The sequence below is a fragment of the Cottoperca gobio genome, chromosome 17 (genome assembly GCF_900634415.1).
Source record: "Cottoperca gobio chromosome 17, fCotGob3.1, whole genome shotgun sequence".
Lineage (NCBI taxonomy): Eukaryota > Metazoa > Chordata > Actinopteri > Perciformes > Bovichtidae > Cottoperca > Cottoperca gobio.
In genome coordinates, this window is record NC_041371.1 from 2,784,955 (window position 1) to 2,808,150 (window position 23,196).

General features: G+C 41.7%; 2 protein-coding genes across 3 annotated transcripts; both read right to left on the reverse strand.

Annotated features, from left to right (window-relative positions):
* Window positions 1-314: 314 nt before the first annotated feature.
* On the reverse strand, window positions 315-1,385 carry LOC115022292 (gap junction delta-4 protein-like). Its single transcript, XM_029453262.1, has one exon. It carries the CDS (start codon window positions 1,383-1,385, stop codon window positions 315-317), a length of 1,071 nt encoding a protein of 356 aa, XP_029309122.1.
* A 1,695-nt stretch (window positions 1,386-3,080) lies between these two features.
* LOC115023012 (cyclin-Y-like) lies at window positions 3,081-22,271 on the reverse strand. 2 transcript variants are annotated; one of them, XM_029454150.1, is made up of 11 exons: window positions 21,702-22,271; window positions 9,689-9,760; window positions 8,449-8,466; window positions 8,119-8,153; window positions 7,787-7,881; window positions 7,655-7,690; window positions 5,826-5,883; window positions 5,628-5,747; window positions 4,624-4,790; window positions 4,141-4,303; window positions 3,081-3,699 (listed from the first exon to the last, which is right to left on the reverse strand). In XM_029454150.1, exons 1-11 carry the CDS (start codon window positions 21,853-21,855, stop codon window positions 3,583-3,585), a joined length of 1,035 nt encoding a protein of 344 aa, XP_029310010.1. In that variant the 5' UTR covers window positions 21,856-22,271; the 3' UTR covers window positions 3,081-3,582. The 2 variants fall into 2 exon arrangements, with proteins under 2 accessions (XP_029310010.1, XP_029310011.1); XM_029454151.1 differs by lacking the exon at window positions 8,449-8,466 and having other exon boundaries at window positions 21,702-22,270.
* Window positions 22,272-23,196: the final 925 nt, after the last annotated feature.

Consider the following 23,196-nt stretch of genomic DNA (forward strand, 5'->3'; position numbering starts at 1 on the left):
TCACTTACGAGATGTTGCTTATCTTGTTTATCTGCCTTGTAGTGTTCGGCCTGTAGCGTACAGCGAGGTGATGAGAGCAGAATCAGTTAAAAACCAAAACAATGCGCTAAAAGTGTCTAAAAGACTTTCTAGTCATTTGATTCTTGTCAATAAAAAATATTAATTAATGCAACTTTGCAATTTCTAGCAAATCTTCATAACAAATCTACAAATTCATGCTTAAAATAATAAAATAATAGTTAAATCAGAAATATGTGGGCCCTGTAAATGTACACGTACAGCAGGTTTCTTTTCAATGACAGTAATAAATGCAATTACACCCATGCCCTCTTGTCTTGAGATTCATTGCTGTCGGACTGTTGGCCTGAGTGTTGTGGACCCGGAGTGTACTGGTCCAGTTTAGGTGTTGGCATCCTGGGCTTTGGTGCTGGTCCTCGGTCAGGACGAGGGCACAGTGGAGCTCTCAGGTGGCCGTGGAGGACAAAGTGAGTTGCTATCGGAGAGCTCATGGGAGTGTGTGAACGAGACATCTCGACTTTAGCATCTTTGCTCCCTGGACTCTTGTCGTTAGAGCTTCCATCGTTCCTCTTTTTATGATTTGCATGTTTCTCATCTTTAAAACCGTTCTTTGCGTTTTCACCGGGGCTGATTCTTTTGGTTAAGAGGACCTCGCTGTCTTCAGTCGTAGTTGTGGTTGTACGCATACTGCTTTGCTCTCCTTTACACATCTGCTCCATCAACATCTCCCTTTTCCTCCTCCATCTCACCATCGCCTTCATGGAGCTCACCAGGTCGACCACACTAAGCAGAATGGACAAGGTGGCGACACCCAGCATCAAGTTGAGCATTACGGTCTTCTCCGTTGGTCTGGAGATGAAGCACTCTACTCCAGATTTGCAGGGAGCCTCGTAACAGAGGAAGCTCTTAGGAATGGACAAACCAAAGAGAAAGAACTGGCTTGCACCAAAAAGTATTTCTAGCAGGATGCGTAGAATTACAACCAGGAAGTAAGAGCAGTAGAAGCGCAGCACTCCCCATTCATGTGGGAGGTTGTGAAGTGAAGCTTTGCGCAAGGACAGTTCTCGAGAGGAGCTCGAGTTCTCAAGGGTGAAAGGTGAACCTTCTGGACTCCTGTCGCAGGAGAAACCTCCAAAATACGGATATGACAAAACTTTGTGCATGACGTAGGTTGCAAACAGCACATGGGGAAGACAGAGCAAGATGAGGTGGAAGAGCCAGAGACGGAAGACGGACACGGGTGCAAACGCATCAAAGCACACATTGGAGCAGCCCGGCTGGAGGGTGTTGCACAGGAACCGCTCCTGCTCGTCACTGAAGAGGGTGAAGCCAGCCAGCAGGACGACCAGCAGACGCAGCACCAACATCATCATCCACCAGGTTTTTCCTGTAATGGAAAAGAAATCAAATAAAAGGATGTAATTGGACAAAGACAGTAAATAAACAATAAATACATAAATCATTTAACAATGTGATATACTTGGGAGAGCAAGTTCACGCATTAATGTATTCTAACCACAACTTAATGTTTTTGTATTTAACCTCTTTACATTTACTGAACTGTACTTGACATTTCTTCTTTTCTAATATTGTGAACTACAAAATACAAACTTACCCATAAAGGAGACATTGTGACTGATGGTGATGAAGAGTAAATCTTTCCTCATTGTTCAGCACTAACTCAGATCCCATAAAAATACAAATAGAAAAGAGAGAGAAGTTCCTGAGCTGCTTCAACAACCCTCACAGCGTTCCACTAAAGCAGTCACTTCCAATGTTTCCTCACTGCTTCCCTCTCGTCTGCCTGCGGAGGCCAGGACCTGCGGAGAGCTATTCTTACCCGGCTGCCATCAAAGCATTGTTGGGATGTCGAGGTACCGGTCGACCTTACTGGAAGCGGAGGCACAGACGTGTGGGTCAAGCTCTCATTCACACATCACAAGATGCTTATTGATTATTATTTCAGTACACACTTCACAATGTCGGAGCTGGGAAACAAAATAGCGTTTTCTCAAAAAAACACAAATCGACACAGTGTCAGTTTGTTCAACTCTTTATACATTATACAAAGTTAAATTGCAAAATAATTGTATTTTAGTGCTTTAGTGTTCAGACAGATGAGAGGAAAACCTGGTCACTTAGATTGAGATGAGATGTCAGCTTTACAGTGAAACACTCGGCTCTGCAGTTCATATGATGCAAGATCTGTCATATTGAAATAAAACTGTGTTTCTCAGTCTTTGTGGAGAAAGAACTCACTCTAGTGGTCACCGCCGGTATTACGATCACTCCTGCACGACTGGTTTTCTTTTTCCTGTGACGCTCTGTTTGTGACGTTTAGTCACTAGGTTTTAAAAAGGCTGCATGTGTGGACTGTACTCCTGTGAAGCGGGCAGAGAGGAAATAAAGACGCTGGAGTAAAAAGCCACTGCGCATGCGTCTTATGAGTCTGCACATTTGTTAATATGATTTGAGTAATGTACTGTAGATGTTGTTATCTATCTCTAGAATACTGAATACATAAAAGCAAAGCCATGTGAGTTTTACAGAAACAGTATATTTTGGTGCGAGGTACATTTTTGAGGAGTGATATAACCCTGCATCTTCTGCACGTCAGCAGAAATCTCAATCCCAATCCAGATGTGTGTGAACTGACACTGACCTCGTGCTGAATTGATATTTTTCCTCTATTTCTCTAAACATCCACTAGATGTCAGAGGTGAGGTGTGCTCACTCTGTTCAAGGCTTCTTTCAATTGGGGGGAGAAAACATCTTTAATAAACTGAAGAATCACGTTGGCAGAGTCATGTTGAGATACAAGCAACATCTGGTGAACACTGAATTAAAACATCTGGAAAACACGTGGTAGTAATTGTTTGATTATGTCCCCAAAATAGGAATGTGTCACATTTTATTATTTGCAATTTGTCAGTTTTATTTTCAAGCCTAAGTGTATATATAGAGGAGCATCACAATAACTCAAAAGATTAAATGGACTACCTGAGTATCGAGAGGTACGCTGGAGATACTGTAAACCTTGAGTATATGTACTTCCATAGGAGAAAACTTGATAACACTTTTATTATTCTAAGATAAGAAACAACCAGTAAAGGTTCCAGTGCTACACTACTGAAACTCTGCAGCTGCTATTCATCTGCAACTGTTCACATAATCAAAAGTCAAATAAATAATATGCTTCATCGTGAAGTTGCAGGGCCGTTCTCAAAGGCAGGTTACGCCAGATGTTTTAAATTAGGCTGAAGACAAAAGCAGACAACTGAACAGAGAGGCGTTAAGACAGGTGTCCCAGGAAGTCAAGAGCTTTGTGTTTCCCCCACATCTGATAGAACAGCCAGGAGCGCCGTTCTCTCGCTCGTGATCAGAAGAGTTGAGGCACCGTGACGGCATCAGGTCCACCGCCCCAAGCTGCACGTGTCTCCACTCCAGTGCGACGGCCAAGTGTCGTATACAAGTGTAGTAAAGTTTTTGAACTCCGCAGAGTGAAGTAGTTTGTCTGCAGTGTTCCTGCAGCCTGACGCCAGTGTTCAGTACATGAAGCAGAGGTTAGGAGAGGATAGCGGGGACCCATCTGATGCCACAGAGATTGTCCGTGCTGGCTGAGCGCTTCTTCGCAGCTCTCCGAGCGTCCTTGTACCGGTCGTCACACAGCCTGGAAATAGCCTGAAAAGGAAGAACCACGATTCTACTTTCAGCCTCCACAGTTACTTTCTGAGACATCATGAAAAGAATAGATACAAATACTACGTTATGATGGGTTTCTATTGTTTGCATTAAGCATGCGTGCAATGAATCATCTCTAGGTTAGTAAAGCTACTATTTGTAGAACGTTAATGTAAATATAGCGTCTTTAAAATCCTGAACTCTGAAGCCTCCTTTTGACCAAGACCCTTAAGTTTATGCAAATTACTCTGCTACACTATTTAAAAATGTAATTGTGTCTTTGCAGTTTACTGTTGCAAGTCTCCAAAGTAAAGAATCTGTTGAATGTTCTGCGTATTTACTTCTGCTTTAGCTCGTAACCACACTATCAATCTGAAAATAAACAGAAGGTAGAAGGAAAGAGCAGCAGGGAGAGAGAGACGACTGAGGATGGAAGCTCACCTCTAGTTTCTGGGCTTTGTCTCTGCTGAGCGGCTCCAGGGGGAAGCTGAGGTTGTTGGTCTCTGAAAGCGATCGCAGGTCAAAGTAATATTTGGCGTAGACACTGGACGGCACGTTGATGTTGAACTGCAGCAGCTCCAGAAACTGCCGCTCCAACTCGTTCCTGTGAAGAGAGTTGGATCAGTACGCACAATACGTGAAATACACAGAACATCAAAGTGCTTGTTATTCCCTCTGATGATGTGAAGGCTCAGAGTGATTCTCATGTCCTTCACACATTGTTAGAACATGTCCAGCGCTTAATACCAGCGACTTCCTATTCCTCTGTCCCTGCTGTGCTGAGGTCTTGCATGTAAGGATTCCTCCTCGTCGTCCCTTTTGTTTCAGTCCTGAGCTCCCCACTAACATAATCCCAACACGAATCTTAACCCTGAACCAAAGTCCGAAACATACAACCAATCCTGTTTCTTAAAATAAGCTCACATGTCCTCCACAGTGATATCCTTGAGGATCTGGCAGTAGTCGACGTTCCAGACGGCCTGGTCGTCCCAGACTTTGGAGGCCAGCAGGATCGCCCCCAGAACGATCCTCTTCCAGTTACCGGGACTAATGTCCAGCTCTGCGTAGGTCAGGAGCCGCTCCAAGTAGATCTGTAACAACACGGATGAAGGAGACAACGCTGAAAACATAATAGTTTGTCTGGTGATGATCTAATCCAGTGGCTTCCAACCTGGGGGTCGGGACCCCTCTTTGGGGTCGCCAAAGATACACAGGTCGCGAAGCCTTCTTGATTTAAAGGGTGAAAAACAACTTTATTTTTTCATATATTATATATATATATATAATATATATATATATATATATATATATATATATATTAATATATAATATATATATATATATATATATATATATATATATATATATATATATATATTTTTTTTTTATATATCCCAGATTTTATTTTATACAAATCCCTTGTTTTACACAAACCTCCTGCAGTAATTGTGTTCAATATTTGGGTTAACTTTTCAGTTCATCAGTTGCTCTGCACTGTTATTGTTATGCACTGAATATAATATGAAATATCCATAAAATATGTCCGTGATAGAAAGGGGTCCCTTCAGGAAAAGGAACCACTGATCGAATTACTCATTTACGTCCTCACTTCTGTGCTCCGCTGTACGGTGTCAGGAGGTTTACATCCATCCTGCATTCATCCACCGACACACAGACTACGTGGTATTCTGGATGCACATGTCTCATCACCATTTCACACACATCCCTGACTTGTCTCAACACATCAGGGAGCAATTCCCCCCCGAGGCCCAAACAGAAACTTTTAATATGCGTGGGCGAGCGCACAGTTTAAGGCAGGTCGCACCTTACATTAGTGGGAAAGCTTTCCAAAAGAAACATGGCAATGCCTTTTCTTGTTTGTGTTACACGTCCACACAATGTCGTAGGAGGAGGGTAAAGAATCTCACCAGGGTGACGATAGCACACTCTGCAGTGAGCTGAGCGGCACTGAACAGAGTCCTGACAAACCGGTAGATCTGTTTCTGCTCCGGATCCTGCTGGTCATAGTCCGACGGCACCTCTGCTTTCTGGAAGAAGAGAGGGCAGTGTGAGAGACGAAGAGGGGAAGAGAGGAGGGGAAGATGTGGACGAAGATGAGGTCTTACTGTAAGAGGATGAAGCTTCTCGTCAAATATACCCAGCAGCATCCCTCCGTCTGTGTCCCTGCCATGAGACAAACATGGTTACATGGTGGAAGTGTAAAGTTATTAACAGGTAGGATGTCGGGAGGCAGACACCCTCTCCACATTTAAGAGCAGGCTAAAGGCTTTCCTTTTTGATAAAGCTTATAGTTAGGGCTGGCTCAGGCTTGCCTTGGATCAGCCCCTAGTTATGCTGCTATAGGCTTAGACTGCCGGGGGACACCTCCCTGCTCTCTTCCTTCTCTTCCTCCCCTCCCTCTCTTCTTCTCCCTCTCTATCTGTATGCATTTATGTAAATGCATGTTACTAACTCATCATCCGGGGCATCATCCCCGGAGTTTCTGTGTCTCATGTGGCAGGTTGCCACTGATAAAGTTTTACGTCAGGATCATGAATCGTGGCTGCGCCTGCTGCCCTGGTCCTGCTGGACACCGGGAAGCCTTTTTGACATTCATTCATACTTTCTCTTTTTCAACACAACATAATTTCTGTCAAATGTTGTATTTGTACTATGTTGTTTATCCTGTACACACGACATCTATTGCACGTCTCTAAGGACAGAGGGTCTAAGGACAGAGGGTGTAAGGACAGAGGGTGTAAGGACAGAGGGTCTAAGGACAGAGGGTCTATGGACAGAGGGTCTGATGACAGAGGGTCTAAAGACAGAGGGTCTAAGGACAGAGGGTCTGATGACAGAGGGTCTGGTCTAAAGACAGAGGGTCTAAAGACAGAGGGTCTAAGAACAGAGGGTCTGATGACAGAGAGTCTAAAGACAGAGGGTCTAAGGACAGAGGGTCTAAGAACAGAGGGTCTGATGACAGAGAGTCTAAAGACAGAGGGTCTAAGGACAGAGGGTCTGATGACAGAGGGTCTAAGAACAGAGGGTCTGATGACAGAGAGTCTAAAGACAGAGGGTCTAAAGACAGAGGGTCTGATGACAGAGGGTCTAAAGACAGAGGGTCTAAGGACAGAGGGTCTGATGACAGAGGGTCTAAAGACAGAGGGTCTAAGGACAGAGGGTCTGATGACAGAGGGTCTAAGGACAGAGGGTGTCGTAACCTGTACAGTCTGTAAAGCACACTGAGACACATGTGTAATTTGTGATATTGGGCTATATAAATAAATTTGATTTGATTTGAAAACTCTTTCATAGGCTTAACTACAGATGATTTACGGTGATGAATGTTTCTTTTATCGGCAACATTGATTCATATTTACCTCCGACAAGGATGTAATGTTTCGGCTCGGTTTGAACCCATTATATTTTGAAATGGATCCGAATCACGGGGCCGATACAGGGATTGTTTTCCACTTTCGTTAACATTTTAAGATAATCGAATAATCGGAAAACAAGTTCCGACTGTACCAATATGTTGTTTAAACACTCTAATACATCTTCTTTGTAGCGGCCATGTTGTTTCCACATTACGACTTATACCTCATGAACACATAACGCAAGAACAACTTCCGAATTCGGGAAATCGGACAATCTGTAGGATCATGTGAATGCACCACTGAACCCGGCGCTCTGTGTTCCATTTAAGCTATTTAATAGTTTTATAGATTTAGATTTTTCAACATTTATTTATCACAAAACTACACAAAAACAAAGAAGCAACATCCCATATTGTTGTGAACTGAGCAATTTCTTTTTGTCATCTTTAAAATATACATGATAAACATACGGCGAGTTCGCCATAACGACCTTCATAACATAACTTTAGTTATTAATCTATCTGTCTGTGTTGGTGAAGTTCACAATACAGACAAAGTGTTGTGACTGAGAGTCCCACCTGTTCTTTATGTGGTAGTAAATAGCCACCGCTACACTGTAAAGAGAAAAAACATACACATGTATTATGTTCAAATATGATTATAATATATAATTAATACATTTTGATAGTCGGTTTCGATCGTGTTTGTACCATTTGATGGTGTATTTGAGGTTGGGCTGGCTGACCGTGTTGTCGTCTAGGAAGATGGTGGAGCAGGAGCTGTATTTCCGCCTGGACGATCCATGCTACACACAACACACACACACACACACACACACACACACACACACACACACTGACTGTTATTAGAGTGTACATGTCTGACCCACGTTAAGCATGCCAGGCTTTGGTGCACATGCAGCCTCACAATGTTACATCTCCAGCTTGCTTTGTAAGCAGCATGTAGTCCTTTCATAAATCACTCTAAGTGTAAGTGTTTAACACAACAGGGTTTAGCTTTGTGGAAACAGCCGTGCACTTACATTATTGATGAAGAGGCTCTTTCGCTTATCTCGCACTGCAGAGAGAAAGACAGGCTTTATCAATACACTTCACTTCTTCTGCGCTGACAGCAGCGGGAAGAGACAAATAGAAAAGCCAGCAGATATCACAGCATGCTGTTATCACACGAAGCAACACATCAGGGAGTTAGCATACTGCTACGCTAACAGTTCACACAGAAGCTGGGAGTGTTGAGAGGTGACAGTGACATCACAGGTTGGATCAGCAGAAAGATTAGAGCTTCAACACACGGGAGTGAACATGTGTTTGCACCACTAGAGGAGGACAAAGTCACACTCAGGACTACTCACCCGTCCTGCAGGGCACCTCTGCAAAAAGAGGAACCAAAAACCTTTCTGTGACAAAAGGATTCTTTTCATACATGCTGCACGTCAGCGGGAGTTACCGACCTCTGCTAATGTGCTGCATGTAACACACCGACATGTTGGAGTGCAACAAGAAGATGAGAGGACAGAGAGTGAGCTGCATATTCAACTATAGTTGTATTTCTGTGTCTGTGGTTCTCAACCAGGAGGTCAGGGCCCCTGGAGGGGTCACAAGATCAAACTTCGGGGTCAAGACACAAAATGATTTTTCTGATTTATTCCACATTCGCTTTCTTTTTTACTGGAGAGCTTTGCCTCTTTGTGCCTCGACAACCTGAGAAATCAGTCTGCGGGTGAAGTGCTCACAGCTCAGAGACACACGACCTTTGACCTTTCATATCTAACAACCAAGTGTTTCTAACCCACTGGGCTGTGACTACACAGACAATGTTTGCTAGCAGGATTACTTTTCTGCTGGTTTGGCCTCTTCGGGGGATTTGTTGTTTAAAAATAAAAAGGCAAGAATAATGTCAGCTTTGTCCTTTAAAGCCACGAGGGAGAGGGAGGGAGGTCCACCAACATGTGACTCTTTTCCCAAATACAAGACTAAATATTGCAAATGACGATAATCATCACTGTTGATCTGATAAAACATGCTCATTCGTTCATCCCTCACGTCAGACATCATTCATCCATCTGTTTGCAGCTGGTGGAGCATACGTCACATGGGTCCATAAGCCTGTGCAGAATTTATTTTTAATATCAAATAAGATGCAATACAGAATCTGTACGATACTATGGATTCAATGTAACAGGAAAGAGCTTTCATCAGTCTTCATCTACTTCACAAGGCTTGTATTGTCTTGTTGTTTGCTCCCCATGGGTCTCTCCATGATCTCATGCCGTGGTGTTCGTTGCTCCAGAAAACATGTTAATATTTCCTCTCACAGTTTGACTGAAACCCCCCCAGGACCCTGAAGCTCTCTGAAGCCCCCCGGGCAACGGCATAAATTATCGGACATCGGCCGGCCGCAAAGAAACTGCTCCTGGATCAGAGCTCCGACATATACACAACTGCTGTATGCAAAATCTTCACCATCAGGTTCTGTGTGATGTGCACGTCAAAATGAGGCACGTGTGTTTTACTCGGACAGACACTGAGTTTAAATGTAGTTTGCATTAAAAGAACAATTTTAAAAGCAGATGAAAATCCGGAGATACTCACCATCGTTCTGGGATTTGCTGAGGAATATGGTGCTGGCCCGCGGATGGTCCGCCGGATTGTACTCATTCATCTCTGTGAAAACACAAAGCAAACATGTCACTTTGTGAAAGTACAGAAACATCAGTTGTGTATTAGAGGGCAGTGTTTCATTACTGCCTCTTTACAACAAAGGAATTAGTCAAATGAATCATAAAACACTTTCTGCCGTACAGAATGGTACAGAAGCAAGAGCCCCAGAACATGAATAACTTCAAGTTATTTATTGTCTTATGCACAATAATTACAGAGGCTATGAAAGTCTTAAGGCTCTCTCTAACAATGCTAATCTAAGAGTCCAAATAAAATAAATATAATATATATTTGTGAACAAATCCCTATAAAAAATTAAGGCATTTCCAAAGCCTCGGTGTTTAGTGCGTATTAGCAAACGTTAGAATGCTAACATGCTAAACTTAGATAGAAATACATGCAAACAAATCAGCATGTTAGCATTATTGTGAGCATGTTAGCAATTAGCTCAAAGCACAGCTGTGTACAACCTCACAGAGCTGCTAGCATGGCTGTAGACTCTTATACATGGAATAACAAGAAAGCTAATTTAAAGCACGTTTTGCAATCATAAGGTTTGTTTTGTGAAGACTATTGTTGCATGTGTTTACCTCGCAGGGCTGTGTGCTTATTATTTGTTCCACTGCCTGCTCTCACCAACACATCCAGGCATGAATCATGTTCCCATCCAAAGCTAATCTGCGCTGCATCACGGCCGGAGGGCACGAGCCACAGACGCGTCTGTCTGTGCTCATCTTATAAAACACAAGTGGAGCACTCAGAATACGAGGCCTTATCATGCACGCCTAAATGCGTTGCTGCCTTGTTTCCTTGTAGATAGCAGTTGCTACTTTGATAGGAGAGACAACGCTGTACTCACAGCTAGCACTGCTATTAAAATACAAAAACATGCTAGTTTTCAAGAAATGTACTGTAATGTCCGCTCAGATCCGGCCTCAGTATTTCTGCACTCATTCCCCTGAACTTTGCATTTGGAGAATTGAATTCCAGCCGTGCTCTCCAGCAAGTGAGATAATACAAATGGTTGGTGAAATCATCATTAAAAAATGCCCGGCATGCAGTCTGCACTGCCAAATGTTCTGCCTCCTACGATGTGACTGTAACAGACCCAGATTAAGATCCAGGATATTTGATTACAATGCAGAAGTTGGGAGAGCAGCGCGGCCGATCATCTGTCTCTGTGACAGCAGCTGCTGCGGGACGACGACTGTCTGTGGGGGATTTCAAATAATATCACTGCTGTTAGCGAACAGAAGTGTGCTAACAAACAAGCTTCTCTTTCTAACCAACAGACCACCCTGCAGGCTGCATCCAGCTGAACCTTCCCCCTGCACAGCAACATGCTTCATGAGCTTTAGGGCGCACAACACTCTTCTTAGTCACGGGAACATTTGTTGGGTTTCTAACTAATTAATTACAAAAAAGTATTTTACCTTTCAGAGTACTCTTGTTGGTAAAGTGTAAACACTTGTGACTGACAGGAGCATGTTGTTTGAGTGGAAATATTAATCTATACTGTGCTTACATGGAGGATTTATCGGGTGTAAACCGCAGGGCCGCACGAAATGAGGAAAATATGCGATAACGTTGTTGAATGTTGTGATAACGATGTTACTAGTGACAAATAAAGAGATAATAAAGTCTACTTAGTTCTGCCTTTCTGCTGCTTTCAGTATAGGCTTACTGGAAAATACAAATTGTTAAATTAAATATATATATAATATATTGTCAACATAAGTTTAGAAATACTAGAATAGCTCACATTAATATATGTTTATATAACTTGATATGCTTGTACATGGATATGAGTTGTAGAGACAAATACATACATAGAATGTGAATGTGTGAGTACTCTTGTTAAATATTAAAAAGTGGGTCCTATCAGACTTTCAGTGGTAGCAAAAGTAAAAAATGAAATCCTCAAGCTGAACATTAAAGATGTCATATCTGAATCCTTTCTACTGCCCTGACACTAGAATTAAAAGAGCATTCTGGTAGATTGAGGTTGATTCTTTGTGTACTTACTAAACTCATTTGAACCCAAATGCCACTTAGCCCCTCGCAGCTAACCCTCAACTCTGCTAACACCGCCCGGCTGAACGGACTGAGCTTGGATTAGACTTGTGTTTAGCACTTTATGCAACAGTAGTCAGGAGTATCGCTGCATCCGGCTGATTACAACACGTTCACATATTAGAGCTTAAACAGAAGCTGTGCCGAGCTCAGTGTGTGTGTGTGTGTGTGTGTGTGTGTGTGTGTGTGTGTGTGTGTGTGTGTGTGTGTGTGTGTGTGTGTGTGAGAGAATAAAGAAAGGATTTCAAATTGACTGACCCATAAAACATTCTGGTGGAATATTTCAGATTGAACGACACTGCAGGGAACTTGTTTGACCAGATAGATTAGAGCGCTGCCACTAATGTGTACGATGTATAACACGTGTCAAACAAGTGTCGAAGCTTCCAGTCGCACAGAGCGCATCTTTTCACTAGTCTGAAATCAGTGTCAGAAATAAAGGAGGGTCAATGAGCAGAAATGCCCCAAAAACTGTGATCCAGGTGGAAAGAAATATAAATATTTATTGGTTTAGGCCATTATCCTAATCCTACATTAAGCCTCATTCCATTCATTTAATTGTATTAACTGATTACTGTATTTAAAAGTGCTCCAAAAATGTTCTAAATGCCCCAATTCTTTTAGACAAAAATATTTTTCTACAATAGAAAATATCTCTGTTGCAGGATTTCAAATGTTTTCTTTCAACAGCAGCACCCAGGGTCAGTCAACAACTACTCTAATCATTATAATAAAGATATATCGTACAGTTTAATGCTGTACGATATATCTTTATTATAATGATTAGAGTAGTTGTTGAGTGCACGGCAGCGGGTGTCGAGTGTCGACATGTGATATTCGGCACCTCAAGTAAACTTTAAGGAAGACTTACGCTCAGTATTTGCACAGTGAAACAAGAGACGCTCTTCTAACCTATCAGCTGGCAGGCCTACCTGTCTGCCTTACTCTTACTTAATTAATTAACCACAGGCACACCTGCTCTAACAATCCATAATTGCACTACAGTGTTGCTAAAGTTGTACCTTTTTTAATTAGGCAGCTCACTGATGGACACGTGTTAGATGTTGCAGTATTGTATGTAGTTTGAATCCTGTGTCTGTTTGCTGCGTCCCTCTCCTTAAATGTGGAAGACAATCTGTTTTGTTCAGAGGAAACATCAATCCTATTCATTTTCCCCGGTTCTTTACTTTAGCTCTGACCGCCAAACGTCTTTCAGGGTTTTCTTAGATTTTACACTGTAGAGAAAAGGTTTCATAGTTTTCTTCAATGGCTCAAATAGACCAAAGAAATCTTAAACAGCTTTAAAAAGGTAAACAATCAAAGCTGTTTGGTTTAGTCTAACTGCTCTAAACTTTCTGAAAAGACGCTGAGACAAGCTTGCGGACATCAGGCCAAGTAGACAGCTAGCTGCTCAAGAAAATGGAAATCTAAAACGCAGAAGTATTTCTCAGGAAAGCAAAACAGGTCGAAAAAGAAGAGTGGATGTTGGACTAACATTCATGAAGTGGACTGAAACACAACCCCAAAGTGTTCTGGGTGTGTTTGTAGGCTAACATATTAGCTTTAGCATCTCGATAACAGTTGTTTCCTCTACTGAATCTTGTATTGAACCCAAGACTGTAGATAAGAAGTGGACGTAGTCCCCATGACGTCACCTATTGGATTGTGAAAACGGTTTTGAAACCTTGAGTTTGCCGTTTTGGCCGTCGCCGTCTTGTTTTTTTTGCATCCAGAAGTGACACGAGAGGGTGGAGCTAAGTGCCAGGGTTAAAGTTGTAAGACGAAAACACGGACAGCACCGAGGCCGGATGACATCATAGTAGCCACCTGTCAATCGCAAGGTAGCCCCGCCCTAAAGCATACGCTGCTTTATCATCTATTTTACTCTCAATGGGAACGTAATTTACTAAACGAACATCACGCTGTATTGAAGAACACTTGACACTAGTGATTGAGATCATAAACTCACCAGGAATATATTTACTGAGGTAATAAATCAAATGACAAGTCAGGTCATTTTCTCATAGACTTCTATACAACCGGACGTCTTTTTGCAACCAGTGCCCCCTGCTGGATATTAGAAAGAATGCAAGTTTGACCTCTACGTTAGCAAGTTAGCCCAGTTGTCTTCAGGCTAGCCTAACTTCCTGGTTAAGATAGAAATGACAGAAAAACGTGTTCCTGAAATTTTTGAATATAGAATTCAGTTTTTTTTTTGTATTGTAATTATTCGACTTCACATACTGGGATTATTTCTTCCTCTGAACACAGTTTGAGTTCCATCTACAATGTGCTCTATGATCTCGGAGTTATTGTTGGAGTCTGTGGTCACATGAACTCTGATTCGCTGCTGAAGTCGATGAACACGTTCACTGTTCAGTCACGGTTATTAATCTTTGCTGGTTTCATTTTACAAAGACGTTTGGATTACTGTGAAATGTGCGGACACATGAATGTGTGTCATGCTACGTCGCCTATGTGGAGCGTAATGTTGATTGCCTTCTGATATTTTATCCAGATTAATTACAGAATGATTAGACGTCATTGGTTGTTGTAGCTGTGCAGGATTCAGACCATTTAGGTCAGTTAGAGATTAAAGAAAGATCTGGTGGATTGTTAAACCCTAATGCTAGTGTTGCACATTTGTTTCATCTTCATTATCATGTCAGCTGGATGTTATCCTAACCCCCCTGATACTGTTTCAACACACACATACAACCACACACACTGATCCTTGAGGCCTTGAGGGGTACCTTCTTATAAAGAAGCTGCTTTATTTATTTATTTTAAATGTATAATTCGCATTTAGCACTAAAACCGTAAAAGAAATGTCTTTAAAAAGCAGGAATAGTTCAACTTAAAAACTGTTTTACGGCAACATTGAGTCAAAAGCGAAAAATGTGGATTTCTTTTGTCATCTAACATTTGTAAAACATATTGATCTTGATAAAATGTAGTGGAGAGTGTTGAGAAAAGACAGAAGAGAGACATTAAACATCAGCCATACAGGAAGATGTATTACATGTGAGTATTACATGTGAGTATGACATGTGAGTATGAAATGTGAGTATGACATGTGAGTATTACATGTGAGTATGACATGTGAGTATTACATGTGAGTATGACATATGAGTATTACATGCGAGTATGAAATGTGAGTATGAAATGTGAGTATGAAATGTGAGTATGACATGTGAGTATTACATGTGAGTATGACATGTGAGTATTACATGTGAGTATGAAATGTGAGTATTACATGTGAGTATGACATGTGAGTATTACATGCGAGTATGAAATGTGAGTATGACATGTGAGTATTACATGAGTATGACATGCGAGTATGAAATGTGAGTATTACATGTGAGTATGACATGCGAGTATGAAATGTGAGTATGACATGTGAGTATTACATGAGTATGACATGCGAGTATGAAATGTGAGTATGACATGTGAGTATTACATGTGAGTATGATATGTGAGTATTACATGTGAGTATGACATGTGAGTATTACATGTGAGTATGACATGTGAGTATTACATGTGAGTATGACATGCGAGTATGACATGTGAGTATGACATGCGAGTATTACATGCGAGTATGACATGTCAGTATGACATGTGAGTATGACATGTGAGTATTACATGTGAGTATGATATGTGAGTATTACATGTGAGTATGACATGTGAGTATTACATGTGAGTATGACATGTGAGTATTACATGTGAGTATGACATGCGAGTATGACATGTGAGTATGACATGTGAGTATGACATGTGAGTATTACATGTGAGTATGACATGTGAGTATTACATGTGAGTATGACATGTGAGTATTACATGTGAGTATGACATGCGAGTATGACATGTGAGTATGACATGTGAGTATGACATGTGAGTATTACATGCGAGTATGACATGTGAGTATTACATGTGAGTATTACATGTGAGTATTACATGTGAGTATGACATGTCAGTATGACATGTGAGTATGACATGCGAGTATGACATGCGAGTATGAAATGTGAGTATGACATGTGAGTATTACATGTGAGTATGACATGCGAGTATGACATGCGAGTATGACATGCGAGTATGACATGTGAGTATTACATGCGAGTATGACATGTCAGTATGACATGTCAGTATGACATGTGAGTATTACATGTGAGTATGATATGTGAGTATTACATGTGAGTATGACATGTGAGTATGACATGCGAGTATGACATGTCAGTATGACATGTGAGTATGACATGTGAGTATGACATGTGAGTATTACATGTGAGTATGACATGTGAGTATTACATGTGAGTATGACATGTGAGTATGACATGCGAGTATGAAATGTGAGTATGACATGTGAGTATTACATGCGAGTATGAAATGCGAGTATGACATGTGAGTATTGGACTGGTTCTGAGGGTCATAAGCCCGGGTCAGATGACTCACATTCTGAAGGTGGTTTTGATGGGTTTTATAATCAGAACTGAGCTTTTCCTGTATATTATTAATATAAATCATACAGTCTTTATAGTGTTTTCTGCCTCCACAGCTCAAAGTCGTTCTGAAGCGATGATCAGTGAGATGAGAGGGTTTTGGACTGAGGAGTAAATTACTCATTAATAGTCAATAACTCAAACAAGGACCGTCTCCTGTGAAACCCCGACCCTGGAAAATCCCAACAACGGGAGAAGAAAGATGTTCTGGTTTTTGCCCATTGATTTGGGTTTTTATTTTTTTTCGAGCTCTAACCTTTAATAGATCTGTTTCCATTTCACCAACATGGTGAGCTGAGCCAGCCGTCCTCCCTGGTGGAACATTCGCTGCTGTAAACGCAGTAATGAGGCTTGATGTGGCTTCTACAGTAGAAATAATTAAATGTAGTGTTACCTCAGCAAAACTGTGTTATAGTACTTAATCCCCCCCAGGACCAAACATTCCAACTGCTGTCATGCCCAAGAAACCATGTTAGAAACAGCAAAGTGATTCGTTTTTTAAAGGTAATTTAAGGCCAATTATTTCATCTCTTTGTGCACTTTGTTGCTTTGTGAAGGGCTTTAAGAAGTACTGTACCTGGCTTGTTAAATAAAAGACTGTATACTTCCTCTGCCATGCATGTGACATACAGTCGTGTACTCTGAGTGCTCATGCTGTGATGTTGATGAAGAGGATAACCTCGCAGGATCAAACATGTTGTTTGTTGTGTCGACTCTGAGCAGATGAAGATGATTCTAAGAGATGGAGGCTGAGGAACCGTGCAGCATGAAGACACTGAATGCATGTGTGTTCATTCACATGTTAAGCATGAGGAAGTGTATTCTCTCTCTCTCTTCCACTCCTCAGCTTATAACCTCTTATGGTTTCATGATATGACTAATTGCAAAGCAGTACTAACCTTTCCTGACATTTCAAACCACACTAATCCTCACCTGTCCACCAGTAGTCCTGTATGTTTTCAGTCCTAACCCATCACCTGAGCAGACACCGGTGTTCACACCTGCTCCCTGTTAGACATCAGTGCAAGTATAGATTCAAACTGAGGCTTTTTAACCTCTTTTACGTCTTTAAAACCAACGGAAAGTGAGATCACAGAGTTCTCAGTTTCACATTTCCACAGTATGCAGAGCTCAAAGATGATCCCTGTGGTTGTAGATATGTGCACTCAACCCAATGAAGAGAGGAATAAACAAGGATTTAAGTTCAAGAAGTCTTGAACCTGAACTTGACTTCACAAAGTCACCAAACTCTTAGCGGCAGAAACGACATATTGCGCATTTCAATTCAATCCAGTCCTAAGTTAGTATCACAGAACAAGGCTCACCAAGCAGTAAAACATTGGGGAGCTTGTATCCGTCCACTGTACCTAAATATAAGAGCATCAGCTGATGCATGAGGCCTCACAGAGACAACAGTCGTCTTCAGAGAGACACAGTGGGCTTTGTCAATGAGAGGCCGATCATATGACGACCGTGTCCCTCTCTCTTTCTCTCCATCCATCCACCACCTCCAGGGTGGGCAGTCTGCTGCATTGGTGTCTCTGATACACAGAATGTCTTCTCTACAGCGTACTGTTGGTCAACATTAAGATCTATATTTAAAGTGTTCAGTTTCACCCTCTGATAAAAGTGGAACGTTCCGCTGACTCTCTTTAACTGATCATAATTAGTGGCGTTACTAGTATATACAAAACCCTTTCAACGCATCACATCAGCAAAACATGAAGTAAAGTCAAATGAAGTGAAGTAAAATACTTTCTAATCTTCTTCCTCAGATTGTGTCTTTAGATAAACTGACTTTTTAATCCTGTGAATGAACTCCCAATACAGAGCATTTGTCCCAATAAGCGAGCTTGTGACAAAGACGTGGGGAAACAGAAGGCTCATCTCTAAGATCTTTAGCAAGGCGGTTTAAATCTCCGTCCAAAATCACCTCTCATTGAAAGTATCATGCAAAACAGCAACAAAGAAAACCCAAACGAAGCTCTTTTCTGAAACTCTATCCATCAGTTTTGCTCTGGATATGCTTCGAGGCCTCAGGCCAGCGAAATGATGGTGTTGTCTATAACAGAGGGCGCTGGGAGGTCATTTTGGGACTCCAATAGTGACAGAACCGTCCACACTGAGAGACACAACTGTCTGCATGAAGGAGTGGAAAACATCTGTGAAGGTAAAGTGTGGGGAAGATGAACTCAAACTGTCTTGAGAGTGATGCAGTTATAGTTTAAGGTCATTAAAAGGTTCAATCATTCAACGTCTGCCAGCAGCAGATGAATGTTAATATAAATATGAAATTCCAGGCAAGGAAAACAAACCATTTTCTTACACAGCTCCACAATCTTTCCAGGTTTCCCATGACTCCTTGAACCCTGTAATCCTCTTCATGTTGGACAGCATGTCCAAACAAGAAATAATAATTCCCCACTAAGCAGTTCCTTTCACTTTCTCCTGCTTTTTCACCTCCTTGTAGGCAAACTGACGTATTTTGTTTGCATTTTGAGAGCATAAAACATATTATAACAAACAAAATATGACACAAACCTTCGGGGGGAAAGAGTTAGGCTCTACAGTATAATAGTTAGCCAATCAAAAGGTTAAAGAATGAGGACACTATCCTCCTAATTCTAAAAGTAACTGTGCATTCACGGGGTCACTGGTCTCTGTGTGTGGGTTGAATGCAGAGGACCTCCTCCAGGTTTGTGCAGAACTGTAATGGACTCAAACTGTATCTGTGCTACATCACAGCGCTCCTCAGCTTCAGCGTTACTAACTTTTCAAAGCACAAAAGCCCGTACAATTAGGAACAGATGACGTCTTTGAAAGCAGCGCGTCCAACTATAAATTGAGGCGTTCATTCTTGGCAGTCGTGTTTCCCTGGTGGCTTCTCCTATCTGCTCTGACACAGGCTCACAGCTGCCTCTCTGGGCTTTTCTTTGAGGGGGGGGGGGGGGGGAAGACATTTTCTGATGGTGCAGATCATAATGAAGCCCACTAATCTCCGTCATACTGTCTGCGAACTCATAATAGACCCAACACATTAGACACGCTCCGGTTTCAATCAGTGCACCACCGACACAGACGGCCTCTCAGCACGGGGCGTCTTTATCCCCGACGAAGAGCGCTGGTCGACTGCCAATCATCTCCTTCATGTCCCTTTCTCTGCTCCGGTAGAAGAGCATCTGGCAATATACGCATCTCATTAAAGTAACGATCCGCGTATTAGAAGAAGAGGAAAAGTGAGCTCTGCCAGCGAGCCATAATAACAACATGAACACCCAACATCATGCAAAGCACTCCAGTGTATAGCAATCATAAATGGCATGTAAGTGGAACACACTCCTCAGGTTTACAAGAGGAGATGACATCACTGATCAATAGGTCTTCTACAATGCTGACAGTGCAATTAAAGGGATTCACTTAGTTTGGCAATGCAGGCTTCCATACAGCGAAGTGCAGCAGCTGAGGCCTCATCGTCTTTATGGAATCGCCACTGAAGGACAACAAGACAACGTCCAACTCAAAAATATAAAATCACGACATTTTTGATCAGATACCTGGAGATCGATACTGTAGGGTTGATTACCGCTTTCACAACATAGTTACACAATAAGATTTGTTGATAAATAATCAGAAAAGGTTCAGAAAAGTCACTTTACTGCGAAGGGAAAGGCCAGATTTAGTTTTAACACATAACAAACTGACAGTCTGACGGTCACACCCACTTTGTGTAGCGATCCAACAGCTGTTTGGAGGTTCTGAACTTCTTCCTCCATCTTTCTTTCTTTCTTTTCATTTTTCATCGTTTTAATTGTGTTTACAGGAACAAGAGCAACACCCTGAATGCCTTCAAAGGAAACACTGTTTAAAAGTTTTCCCATCAGTCTCATTGGTACACAGTTCTTGAAAGGAGATGAGGGACGCAGTCAGCAGGAGGCTGTGACAGCAGGCGTTTCACACAGCCTTTAACTGTAGAACAGGACAGATACACGCACTTTCACCTTCAGATGTGATCAGACAACACGTTGTACCATCTAGTTTCAAGCATAATAAACCTTTAAACCTTTAAGTTAATAACTACGCTGAATACGGACCATTTAAACGTGGAATTGTGCAGAATTTCTACTTTTTTAAATACAAATATTATGTGAAATATTACTTTTTATTACCTTTTCAATATTACTGACTTACTTTACTTTAATATAAAGCAATGCTATTTTAGTTGTATTAGTTTTATTGTTATCCTATGAGGCAATGGTTTTAATATTATACACTTTATATTTATTACTCGTTTATTAACTAAAAATAATGATTGGCCTGCTTTATAAGCAGACTTTATGATTTGTTTTTGTCTGTGCCATATCTGTAAATAAAAAAGGTCTTACACAGTTTCTGAGAAAATAAATGTATATGTATGTATTGGTTGGCTGTTGGCTGAAAATAAGCAACCCATTTAGTAGACACTTTCCAGTGTGAATGGCTCAATTGTAATGCATATTAGCATGTGTCAATGGAGGGGGCTGCGCTCCATAGTTGCAGTTTCTTTCATGCACAGGCTGAAAACAAAGAACAGCACAAAGGAGTCTGCCCTCATGAACAGGATGTTGTCTGAAGCTCCGTTTGGCTCTGTAAGGACACATGGGAGTGAACATGCACACACGACTCTTCCATGTGCCTCGCTATACTGATGGCTGATGCATTTCTGTCACTCGATATCACAGGGAGACGAGTGTGAACAGAGGCAGCAGCTGTTTCTCCAGGAGATGAGAAAGATGCAGATTTAATAGATCATATAGATCAATAGAGTGATCATCTAAGATTTAAAAAAATACTGTAATATCTTATTTTGAAGGCTTTAGTGGACCTCTTAATTACATGTTGGGCCTCTGTGTCAGCAGGCTTTATTATGCTGATTATATTCCTTTAATATTCCCGTGGGGATGCATCTGGTATTCAATGTTGAGTTTAAGTTATTTTAATTATTTTATGGAGCTCTAATGATGTGTCCTCTTTATTCTACTAGCTTCAGTAGGATACTCATTTAATGTTTTGGTGAGTTAAAGACCAATTCCACTATTGTGTTGCATTTAATTCTATTTTAAATGACCTTGTATGGTATTTAGAAACAGTTCAGTGGTTGTTTGTGTCTCTAATGGTATCCCTACAATCTGACTTGCAGTAGCCTCCTTTATTGGCTCAATTATGTAATAGTGATTTATGATTTGTTTGGATGTGTCCATCTCCTACAGTGAAAGTAAAGTAGTCCCTGTTATTGTGCTGTAGTATTCCTTCTATAAGCCTTCACATCATCACCCAGCACAACTTTTTATTATCGTCACGTGCCAGGACAGGATACAAAACAGTGCGTTTGTATTTACCGTCGACGTTCTCCCTGTCGCTGATGTGCTGCAGGTAACATCCCGTCTCCTCCCTGCTCAGCTCCGACTCCTGGTGGTACGACTCCAGCCTGGAGTGGGCATTTCTGCGGAGCTTAGGGCTGCCGGACACACAGCAAGAGGTCGTGCTCCCCATCTTTCCCCTTTACCGACCCCCCCTAGGTAAGCGTTAAATACTCTTTCCCGCTGAAATAGGAAGTTGAAACGATGGCCGGTCACCATTAATCACCAGAGAGCAGATCCGCGCCCATGGATCCCGTGAGTCGTCGCTGTGCACGCTCTATATGTCACTTCCACCGGGAGTGTCCGATGTATGTCACGGGCCAACCTGCCACCGCTGTCCCGGGCATCGTAAAAACAGGACGCATCCCGCTCCGTGCAGGCACAGTGGTGTGTGTGTGTGTGCGTGTGTGTGTGTGTGTGTGGAGCCGTGTTGTGGCTGGCTGTCAGGGCGATAGACCGACAGGGAGGCTGCAAATCCCCAGAAACGGTTCCGGTTCAAGTGGGTGGTTCCACATGTCAAGGGAGATAAGAGGAGGCTGATGTGGGAGATGATTTAATGATTTATTCCTGATAAGGCTGATAAACATGGATCTATTTTGGTTTTAATCCCAATAATAAAGCCTGTTCGTCCCTGTCTATGTGCTCTGACATCAGATGGTTTCATGTTAGGCAACATTACATGTCTTACCATGTCAAATAAGTGAATCATTTGTACTTATAGTGCAGTTCTATAAAATGTACAAACAATCTGTATTAGTGTTTTTATTTTGAGAATCAAAGTCATTTTGAAAGCACCTTAAATTAGCAGTGGAATAAAATGTGTTGGTCAATAAAGACATGGAGTTGGCAAAGAAAAAAACAAAAATGGCAGTGATTTCCATGATAATCTGGTTTTCCCACTAGCTCACATAGACAGTTGAATTATGGCGTCCCAAAGCTGCGAAACACACAAACATTTAGGTCAAATGTCTGGGGTCAGATGTATAAACGAAGCGTCCACACACATAATCCTGATATGAGCGGTATTTGAGTTAAATCTCAACAAAATAATACTGTTTACAATAGTTTGCATAGACTTAAATGTGCATGGCAAAACTGAATCATCTGTGTTGAAACAAAACATTGTAAAAAAACAAATTAAAATAATCAGAAACAATTAAGATAGCGACATCTGCTGGCCGACACGTGGTAATGCAGCTGTATGGATTTATTAGATGCCAAACCCCACCGTCCCACATTTACTTATTCCTAATGGCCACACTCGAAGGTGAGGTGAGTATCCTGCTGTCACAGCCTCCGTCTGGCTGCTTCTCTCTGCCTTCCTGAAGTCTGTGTCGTCGCAACTAAGGTGAACAATATGGATCTTTATTCAGCCGATACGATAACCGAGAATGACCTGCTGACCGATACCAATAAGATGATAACGTCACATTTTTGCACACCTGAGGGTAAGAAATGCATAGGCTGTATAAAA

Excerpts from the sequence above, each read along its gene's own strand:
- LOC115022292 (XM_029453262.1), bottom strand. The coding sequence starts at position 1,385 with ATGTTGGTGCTGCGTCTGCTGGTCGTCCTGCTGGCTGGCTTCACCCTC.
- LOC115023012 (XM_029454150.1), bottom strand. The coding sequence starts at position 21,855 with ATGGGGAGCACGACCTCTTGCTGTGTGTCCGGCAGCCCTAAGCTCCGC. Across the intron at positions 9,761-21,701 it reads CGACAGGGAGAACGTCGACG|AGATGAATGAGTACAATCCG; the intron begins GTAAATACAAAC and ends GTGTTTTCACAG. Across the intron at positions 5,748-5,825 it reads AGAAGCTTCATCCTCTTACA|AAAGCAGAGGTGCCGTCGGA; the intron begins GTAAGACCTCAT and ends CTCTTCTTCCAG.